General features: G+C 31.6%; 2 protein-coding genes across 2 annotated transcripts in view; both read left to right on the forward strand.

Moving 5' to 3' along the window:
- Nucleotides 1-1,113: 1,113 nt before the first annotated feature.
- On the forward strand, nt 1,114-7,013 carry LOC111387415 (pyrophosphate--fructose 6-phosphate 1-phosphotransferase subunit alpha-like). The gene is made up of 19 exons (XM_023011969.1): nt 1,114-1,274; nt 2,029-2,201; nt 2,325-2,437; nt 2,772-2,846; nt 2,936-3,049; nt 3,138-3,205; nt 3,453-3,536; nt 3,936-3,989; nt 4,268-4,348; nt 4,453-4,546; nt 4,632-4,705; nt 4,955-5,065; nt 5,143-5,187; nt 5,277-5,333; nt 5,587-5,691; nt 5,769-5,885; nt 6,063-6,166; nt 6,307-6,472; nt 6,592-7,013. Exons 1-19 carry the CDS (start codon nt 1,185-1,187, stop codon nt 6,694-6,696), a joined length of 1,830 nt encoding a protein of 609 aa, XP_022867737.1. The 5' UTR covers nt 1,114-1,184; the 3' UTR covers nt 6,697-7,013.
- Nucleotides 7,014-8,255: 1,242 nt separating this feature from the next.
- The window catches only part of LOC111387423, an 11,427-nt gene continuing 8,683 nt past the window's right edge, over nt 8,256-10,999 (forward strand). The window contains exon 1 of the mRNA XM_023011978.1: nt 8,256-8,271. Coding sequence (XP_022867746.1) covers nt 8,256-8,271 — 16 coding nt within the window. The remainder of the gene's footprint in view (nt 8,272-10,999) is intronic.

Raw genomic sequence — 10,999 nt, forward strand, 5'->3', positions numbered from 1 at the left:
AAATGTGTCATGGTTTCATTGGACAATGAATCAAGGATTTGCTACCTCGTAGACTGATAATGATCACTACTAATGATAAATAATATTACTCAATAATAGATCGCATTACTTTAAATAATATAACTAAATAATTGTTGCTACTTTGCCATTTGATAGTAATTCAGCGCTACATGGATTGCTATTCATTATCACAATCAATTAATAGCATTATTCTGTATTAACGAGTAATGTTATGTAACATCATCAGTGCATTACTTTACATAGCAACATAATAACATTAACTCATAAGTCCAATGAGATGATGTTGGACCTATAATTCAAAAGTAATGTTATTTATCACTATTGGTATTAAGAATTTGTTTGTACGTAATGATAGTAAGATCGATTTCATATAATTCAATGAAGTTGAAATGCATTTTTGTTTATTCAATATTATTATTGTCCACTATCACATAGACAGGCGATAAATACAATATTAATAAATATCATTATTCATAATTCAATACCTCTACGTTACTACATAGACTTGTGTTAAACGCCGGTGTTACAAAGAATTTTTCATTATTCTAAGTTGTTGAAAAGTTAAATTTACAAGACTACAACTAGTCTACGCTATGACCATTTTAGAAGTTTCATCTCTAAATCTAAATATCAAATCAATCCTCAATTTTTTCCCCTCAACTTTTTATTACAGTCAGAGAATTATATATACCAATGGCTCAATATAATTATTTTTAACTTCAAATTTCTAAGCAAAAGCTTAAAATAAAAAACAAATACAGTTTCATAAAGTTTGACATGTAATGGATAATGATGATTTTACAGAAATTCGAACCATTAGTCTTGCAACTACAGTCAAATGTTAAGGATTAAGTTGCTCATCTTAAAATTTTATAAACAACTAGCTAAACAAGTAAATAAGTTGGGGGACCAGTAGTGAAATTTTGCATTATTATTCTAGAAAACAAAATTCCAATACCGGTGGCGGAAAAAAATTACAGAACAGTCAAAAAAGAACGAGGACATTCTGCTGATTTATGTGAAAATCAAGGGAAAAAATTGGGTCAAGGTTCCCATAGTAAAACATATAACCGTTGTTCTCCCTAGTTTGTCTTTTAAAGAGAACACGACACAAACACAATACAACAGCACAGCTTGAAACTTTAGATAAGGAGAAAGGAGAAATGGATTCAGATTTTGGAATGGTAAGAGAACTATCAGAATTACAAAAGCTTCGATCTCACTACCAACCTCAACTCCCTCCATGCCTTGAGGTCTGCTACTCTGCTTCCATTTTTTTTTTCAACTGATTGCTTATGTTATAGCATTCCTGTTGTATTGCCAACTCTTTTGATGCGATATTTGTTAATTTCGCTTCGATGTTTGAATTGAGATTGCTTGGAGATACCTTCTTTCCTGCGCGGTGATTTTTATTGTTTGTGGATGCATGTTAACGTCCAGGAAGTAGACCTGACGTGTTAGATCCCTGTGTATCCTGTAATTTATTTCTCGTACTTCTCATGAATGTGATGTGTCTTTCTTTTCGAACAGAATCATTGCTAGAGTAGTTGACATCAAGTTTTATGCCATTCAGCATCTATCAAGACTAAAAGTTTCTCATATACACCAGCAAAAAGCTGAGTTTATGGACAATCCACTGTGTATACATGAATATTCAATTTTCTTCAAATTATCGGACTTCGTTGGTCTTCAGAAACCCCAAAAACAAAACAAAAAAAGGGACTATTATTTTGCATTACCTAACTTGGAGATAAATTTGGCCTGTGATAAAGAAAAAAAAATGTAATTTGAGCTATATATTTGTCATATGATTTGGTTGTCCCTGAAATTTTCCTTGTAACTTGTACGGACTACAACTGCCCCTTTTTGTGAAGTTTTTGCCTTTATCTTTCCTATTTCCCTCCCTCCCTCTCTCTCTCTCTCTCTCTCTCTCTCTCTCTCCAGGAATTAGATTTTATCGCTTCAACCATTTATTGCACTTTTATTAATTTACTCTAAATTGGGCAGGGAACTGCTGTCCGTGTAGAGTTCGGTGATGCATCCACAGCTGCTGATGCCTCAGGTGCCTACGCCATAAATAGGTCCTTTCCTCACACTTATGGTCAGCCTTTAGCTCACTTTCTTAGGGCAACTGCCAAGGTCCCTGATGCTCACATAATTACCGAGCATCCAGCAATCAGGTAGAAATGTTATTATAGCTATATATTTCTGTCACTTCCAGGGACAAATGATGTTTCCATTATATATAAATTTTGTTATTACTGTGTACTAAAATGTAATTGTTTCTCTTTTTTCCTTCTTAGGGTGGGAATTGTTTTCTGCGGTAGACAATCGCCAGGAGGACACAATGTCATATGGGGTCTTCTTGACGCTCTAAAAATTCACAACCCCGATAGTGTTTTGCTTGGATTTTTGGGTAAGGCGTTCTGTCTCTCTCCTCAGTATGCTGATGTTCCTTTCCGCCCTAGTACATCTTGTCTGCTTGGAGCTCTAGCCCTGATGTATTTTCATGCATATAATGAATATCCTTTATGAATTCATTAATTATGAGATATTTGGTAGTTCTTGTTATACTGTTGTCAGGTCAATGGTGGGCTGTTTTGTGATACATTCCCCTTTTATTGTCCCGTGGTAGATATGCTTCTCAAGCACAAATGGACAGTTTTCTAGACTAGATAACATATACAGCTAGATGATTCCATGTCCTTTCAAGGAGATCAATAATTTAAAGCTTTTGTGTGTATTACCAGGTGGCTCTGAAGGTTTATTTGCACAGAAAACTCTAGAGATCACCAATGATGTTCTTGCAACCTACAAAAATCAAGGTTGGAGTGGGTTCTAGTCAATATCCCTACCAATCCATAAATGTCATTTTCAGACCTAAATAACTTCTTTCGGATTTTGTCATGTTAAGGTGGTTTTGATTTATTGGGACGGACGAAAGATCAAATTAGAACAACTGAACAAGTCGATGCAGCTCTGAATGCATGCACAACTTTGAAGTTGGATGGTCTTGTCATTATTGGAGGTATCCCCTATGCTGTCTCCTAATGTTCATGATAAGCAAGATTCTATAAATTCTGTTATTCTGACTTAAGTATATTGTGCATTTTAAGGGGTGACATCAAACACAGATGCTGCTCAACTTGCAGAAACTTTTGCAGAAAGAAAATGCTCAACAAAGGTACATCATGCATGCAACACGTTATGCTTAATCAGGCTGTTAACTACAATTGTTATCACTATATGGTGGTTGTATGATATTTGTTATCACTATATGGTGGTTGTGTGATATTGTCTAATAATTATGTGTTTCAGATAAATATCTTGATGTTGAGGTTAGAAGGTTTTTAATAGAAAGCTGTTGATTTCATTTTGCGTATTGTATTGACAAACCATGATAGAACCAAGTGATTTCCAAATTTCTGCAGGTTGTCGGAGTTCCTGTTACATTAAATGGGGATCTCAAGAACCAATTCGTTGAAGCAAATGTTGGTTTTGACACAATATGTAAGGTATTGATAATCTGATCACAATCTCTTATAGATTCTTTCGGCTTTTGCTTGGCTTCTTCTTCTTTTTTTCCTTGTGGCAGTGGGGTAAACTGTTGGATTTTCTCTTACATGACTAGTTTACATGTTTCTCTTGTGTTGACACATCGTATTCCAAATACATAGATGTGGGCGATTAGATACGTGTAATGTAAAAAAAATAAAAAAAATCCTCTTTTTCGTCTATCATGCCATCTATGTCCATTAAGATACATTATCATTTTCATGCTCAGGCTTCTTTGTTATGGATTATTTATGGCAGTATGTTCAAATTGGGAGCATTGTTGTAATCTTTTATCCTTAATTTACATCAAAAGTAAATAATCACGAGAACTGAGTTTTTACTTGTTTGACTTATTTTAGGTCGATTCCCAGTTGATCAGTAATGTCTGCATTGATGCCGTTTCTGCAGGGAAGGTACATGATTAAATTATATATTCTGCCTGTTTGTAACTTCCTTTAAGATTCCATCCAATGTTCATCTTCATTTTCTTGGAGAATAACATGGCTGTTTGTTTTTTGAAGGGAAGAAAGAAGCTAACTCATGATTTTTTATTGTTTTTCTTGCATATTTGAGTTACTATAGGCTTTAAAGTAACATTTGAAATGTGCTGCACAAATATTCTTTTGCGTACTTATTTATGTATAATTCCCTTGTTGCCCCTTTTTCTTATCATCCTTTGTTTTCTGTTCAGTATTATTATTTCATCCGACTCATGGGCCGAAAGGCATCACAAGTTGTCCTGGAATGCGCTCTCCAGTCACATCCAAACATGGTTTGTTGTTTCCTCTATTAGGTTCTAAAATTTTGTTGGAACAGCTAGCCGTCTTCTAGGTATTTTTTGTCTTCAATAGCAGTAAGCATCAAGCATTCTTGCAGGTTATTCTTGGTGAGGAGGTTGCTGCATCAAACCTTACAATTTTTGACATAACAAAGCAAATATGTGATGTAGTGCAGGCCAGGGCTCAACAAGGTAGAATTAGAATCTTTTGGATGCTCTTATCAAGATTCCTGGTGCTATATCTACTATTACCACCTTATTGTGTTATTTGGTTCAGATAAGTATCATGGTGTGATCCTACTGCCAGAGGGTCTCATAGAAAGCATTCCTGAAGTTTATGCTCTATTGCAGGTACATTTGCTCTTGATTGCTCTTTAGTTCCTTATGCCTCTCATCCCATCACCACCAACCTTTCCCCCTAAATAAACTGATAACTTTAGTGATGCCATGCTCCCCGTCAAATCAGAAAGAGAGGGATGAAGCTGTTTTCGTATCTGTCACTGGTTTTTTTAGTACTTTCTGGAGCTTAAATTACCTATCGCAGTTCCATTTGTATACATTCAGTATTTTGATTTGGTGTGAAAATCTTGTACCTCCCAGGAAATCCATTGTTTGCTTAGGCAAGGCGTCTCTATTGATAAAATTTCTTCTCAACTATCACCTTGGGCATCTGCATTGTTTGAGTTCTTGCCACCTTTTATTAGAAAACAGGTACATCTTTATATCTTGATTCATGCCATTATTTAATTTTCATGTATATCTTCCTTAAACTAACTGTAATGTTATAGCTCCTTCTCCACCCAGAATCAGACAACTCTGCGCAGCTGTCCCAGGTAATGGAATTTCCCAATTTTGATGTTGATGTGAGATGAGTGTTCAAATTTGAGCCTGTTCAGTATCATGTCTTCTGTTTCCTTGACAGATTGAGACAGAAAAGCTCCTAGCACATCTTGTTGAAGCAGAAATGAACAAACGATTGGTAAGCAGCATCTATACTCTTAGTTGCCTACATCATTTGATGCTAACTGAAGTAAATTATTTATTTTATCCTATAAAATAGAATGCCTTTGTGTTCATTTTATATCAGTTTAGATTATTATTGTTGTTCATCCGCTAACCATTTAAGATGAAGGTTCATCTTTGTCTGCATGGTGAATTTAGGATAATTGCAAACTGAAAAATAATTGACTTTTTATGCATCATTGCGGTTCTCTATGTTTTCATCTGTACAGAAAGAAGGAACCTACAACGTAAAGAAATTCAATACCGTTTGTCACTTCTTTGGTTATCAGGCACGGGGATCATTACCATCAAAGTTCGATTGCGACTATGCCTATGTAAGTTATAATGCCTATGATCGATTTAATGGGAAAATAGATTCATTACAACTAAAAATTGTGTCTTTGTTATACAGGTTCTTGGTCATATCTGCTATCATATTCTGGCTGCTGGTTTGAATGGTTATATGGCAACTGTAACCAACCTGAAGAATCCTGTGAACAAGTGGCGTTGTGGTGCTGCTCCTATAACAGTAGGTTCCATATAACTTCAATATGTTCTATCATAGCAAGAACTTGCATGGAGATAAAACCATTAATTTATGGTTCCTTTGTTTTATGCGGCTTCCTTTTCTCCTGCCTTGCCTTGTGAAATTGTAATGACTGCATCGAGCAATAAAGTTGAATATGTTGGGTGCTTGTAACTCCAGGCCATGATGACAGTTAAACTTTATGGACGTGGTAATGGGGCCTCTTCACTTGGAAAGCCGGCTCTGCATCCTGCAACTGTGGATTTGAAGGGCAAGGCTTATGAGTATGCCATTTCTTTGTTTACTTACCTGTTACATGTGAAATCTGAAAAATGAATTCTGAACTCTTTTCATCCTGATCCTTCTTTCTTTGCTGACCAAGAATTCAGTGCTTTTGTCTCTAGCTTGACGACTTTTATTGCAGGCTGTTGAGACAAAATGCAGCCAAGTTTTTGATGGATGATGTTTATAGAAACCCAGGACCCCTTCAGTTCGATGGTCCAGGTGCTGATGCTAAGGCTGTAACCCTGTGTGTTGAAGACCAAGATTACATGGGTCGTATCAAGGAATTGCAGGAATACCTTGACAAGGTTGTCTTATCTCAAGGCTTTATTTCATTAGAATTCTCCTTTATGACTTTGATAATTGTGTGGGATTCGATATATTGTTCCTGAGTTACATTTCATTTTTGTTGACCTCTCTTTTCCAGGTGCGTTCCATAGTGAAACCTGGGTGCTCTCAAGATGTTCTGAAGTCTGCTTTAAGTGCCATGTCCTCTGTGACAGACATTCTGTCTGTGATGTCCTCACATTAAAGCGCTCCTTTCTAGTGGTGCATAATTTTTGTACATCCTTCTGAGGAACTTCGATGGGGAATTGAGGAATCCACTTTTAACATTGTCTTGATCTTGTATACTTCTTGAGAGATAAGATGCGTCATTTAACATAGTTTTATCTACCCTTTTTGTCTTTTATGCTTTTTCATCCTTTCTGTAGTTTTGACATCAGAATTATGTTTGAGAGGATTGCTGTTGCGTTGTACTTAATATTGTTGGGTTGTGTGCCCATATAGTATATTTTGCTATGATAAAATAATTATTTATAATAAATAAATTATGATTTTATTTATTTATTGCATTTATATATATTGAACGTAGGAATTAAAGTGCCTATGATTACTTATAATAATATAAGTTGGGTATTTGCGTTAAGAAGTACAGTGTGACACAACTTATATTTTGATTATAAATTATTTGTTCACAACCAATGTATAAGGGCTGACACCTTGTACTGGAAAGTTGTAGTGTTAACCGATTTATTATTCAGGTTTGTAATTTGTCCTTATCACGAAAAGTAAAGGATAACTTATATACTTGGAGTGTATTGAACGAACTATGTGTTGAGTTTAATTCTATAGTATGACCCCGTGGAGAATTAAATTCCACCATACTGTCGTATATTTCATCTAAATCCTTTGACAGGATTACGTATATATTTTCATGATTTTAATAGTTATTTCATTCATCAATGGGAATGGGAGAGATAATTTTGATTGGTCAAATATCTTGATGAGTTGGAAACTTGAGAATGAGCGGAGTAGAGAACATGAATTCGTGTCGGGAATCGGCACCCTGAAAAATGGGGTAAATTGACTATTCAAATATTTTTTGTTGAACGGTTAAAATCTGAGTTCAGTGTTTAGCGATTACTAAATTCGATGTCTGTGATTAATTCATAAGACCGTTAAAAAAAATAATACTTAAGTTAGTGAGAATAATTAGAAGAGCAAAACGGTCATTTATGCTAATTTCTAATTATCGGGTCTTGGACGGGAATAAAATACATATGCAGCAGGTCTGAGGAAAGTATTATAGATTTAATGGCTTCTGTGATTTTATATATTTCAAGAGTTCAATTTTTTATCTTTAGTAGAAAAAAGCAAAAACTAATAATTAGATTGAATAGTTTAAGGTCAACTATAAATGATCTAGTTATTGTAGCTTGGATAATATATGTCCGATCAGGTCCTTATGATAGCTCCATAAAGTATTAAAACTTAATTGGGATAATTATAATAGTTTTAGGCTTAGTTGTAATTATAATAAAGTTTTGTACTCAATTATAATTACTATGAAAGTTGTAAACTTAATTATAATTGTAATTGAAGTTATAAGACTACACATGTAATTAAATTTAAGTTAAATGAATTTGAATTTGAATTAAAACTCCTACTTGGATTTTAATTAGAAGACTTATTTGAATGTGAAATTATTATCATACAATGATTGTAATTATTCTATCTCTATAAATAAAATATTGGATCGAGCTGTACTTACAGGGAGGACTCTTACATACGTTTTACAGATCAGCCACAATGGGTGGGGTCGATGGTATTTTTGGCCATTTTTTAATGCATCGGGTCCCGCGTGGGCCCGACCTCCGTGAGAGTGACACGTAAAAGGTCTGTAACTTCATCATCTATACATCCAATTTAATTCTAAAATATTAGATAGAAACTAGACATTTTATGAGATTGTATAATAGTCATAATACATAATTTCATGGTATTCAAATTTGGAGAGAGAAATAGAGAAAGGAAAAAAATTATTTTCTTATCTTATTTAATTGTCCAGTTCAAAATTTAGTTTATTGATTTGATTAAAAAGAAAGTGACCACCTTTCAATGTAATCTTGGCTATGGAGAATAACATAGAAGATTTGGAGGAAGTTATTAGAATTAAAAAGTTGGAAATTCGAGATTTAGAATTTATTCAAAAACTGACCATCGAATTTAGGTAAAAATTCGAATATTTAATTCTTGATATAACATACACATAAATATCTAGAGTATCTTGTTTATTGAATTAATTTTTTTTTTTTTTGGATAATTCTGCTTCCGCATTCCAATAAATATATGAATCATGTTTGATCTTTAGTCTTCGTTAATGTCTGGACAATTGTAGATTAATTTAATAGAAATTTTGCAGAATCAACTGGAATGTTGTAGATGAAAGGAAAATCTAAGAAGAGTTTTGATGGTATATTTCAAAGGATTACTTAGCTCGACCCCATGTAGGGACAATTGCTCCGTAATATAGACCTATTTTAGCTTGTTGTTCTCTATTTTGTCAATCTATAGTGCCCGACCTTGATTTGTGTGTTACAGTCCTTTTTGAAGAGATTTAGCTCCTATTCGAGCCACATTCATCTAAAAATTCATTTTAACAAACTTATTTTCAACCACAAATTCTTCAATAAAATAATATTATGAGTGAACTCAAAACTTTTCCATAATTTGTAACCACACATTCTCCATCAATCTATTATTCAAAATGCATTCTTATCACAAAAATAGGGTTCAAACAAGAGCTTAATGTGTTGAGGTTCAAGTTAAACAAGGATGACCCTAGAGCATAGCATGTGGTCTATGTCATCATTATAAATTTACGGGGATTTGCATACATAATCAAATAAAATTAAGGGCTTGTTTGGTAGTAATTATGAAAATTGATTTTTTGATCGTTAGAGAGAAAAGTAGGTCCCGTCTGTAAGTGAAGAAGTAAAAAATGACTACTGAAATAGTAAAATAACAATCAAAAAATTAATTTTTTTGTGTGAAAAATTGCTACCAAACAAGAGCTAAATGACCTTTTTTCCTTCTATCTAAATTGAAGTAAGAGGGTATCCATTAACCCCAAAAAAAAAAAAAGAAAAAAAAAAAGCTTTGGAGAGTTAGTTTTGATAAAAGTTGGTGAAATAAGTTTAAACTAATGGTGTGTTTACGTTGCTGTTTTTAAGTATTTTTAGTTTTGAAACATTGAAAACATGTTTGGTCTAATATTTTTGAAAATATATTTTCAAAAATAAGGTTAAACTTATGACAAAAAAACTCAAAATGATTTTTTATGTTTTGAGATAAATGAAATTTTATTTAAACAAATATTTAAGAATTTTAAATTAAAAAATAAAAATCTAAAATCTAGAAAAAATAAATCTATAATTTTAAAAAAGTTTAAAAAAATAAAATCTAAAATTTTAAAATAATAAGGCCTCATTTGGTTTGTGTTTCGATTTTCAGTTTTCAATTTTGAATTCATTTTTATGTTTTTTGTTTGTGGTCTGTTTTAAAATTTCTAAAAACTTGTTTGGTTTGATATTTTGAAAATTATTACTCAAAACAAATAATTTGAAAATATATTTGGTTTGAAATTTTGAAAAATTATTTTATTATGTTTTATTCCATTAAATTTGATTAATTAGTAAAAATATTTTACGTTAATATATTATCAATTATTATATACATTTTAAAATTGGTGTATCTTATAATATTTTTTTATAAAATAATAAATAATAAATTAACCTCAAAATATAATAAATAAAAAAAAAAACTAATGCATGGATTAAAAATAATTTTGTTTGCGTTCGTTTAAATTTTTTTTAAAAAAAATTTATCTGAAAAATCATAAAAAGTTAGGATTATTTTTATTTTTTATTTCTCTAAAAAAATTTATAATCTTTATTTTTTCAAAAATTTAATTTTAATTTTTTAGAATTTCAATTTTTTAGAAATCCTTTTTTTAGAATTTTAGAATTTATTTTTTAGAACTTATCGATTTTATTTTTTGAATTTTAATTTTTAAATAGTTTTGAAAAAATTTCTGTTAGAATTTTATATTCTTATATTTCATATTTTTTATTTTATTTAGATGCTTGTTTTCTTTATTTTGAGTGTTTTTAAAATTTTCACTAAAAACACTTGAAACGTCAAAAATGTATTTTCAGTTTTACGTTCTAAATTTATCCTTGTTTTTTGAAATTACAATTTTTGTAAAACAAGTTTTCAGTGTTTTGTAAATTTGAAAACGACTTGAAAACCAAATTAGGATTCTAAAAAATAAAAAATAAAATATTAAAATTTCTAGAAAAATAAAAATAAGTCAATTTTTAATCATTATATCCTTAAAAATTTAATAATTTTTTAAAAATAAATACATATAAAATTATTCTCTGTCCACTTTGATCATTTTTATTTTTTATATTTTGAACTTAACTTATTATTTATTTTTATCCTACTTATGCAACAAGAAGAATTTATATATATATATATATATATATATA

Source organism: Olea europaea, unplaced genomic scaffold (assembly GCF_002742605.1).
Source record: "Olea europaea var. sylvestris unplaced genomic scaffold, O_europaea_v1 scaffold402, whole genome shotgun sequence".
Taxonomy (NCBI): Eukaryota; Viridiplantae; Streptophyta; class Magnoliopsida; order Lamiales; family Oleaceae; genus Olea; species Olea europaea.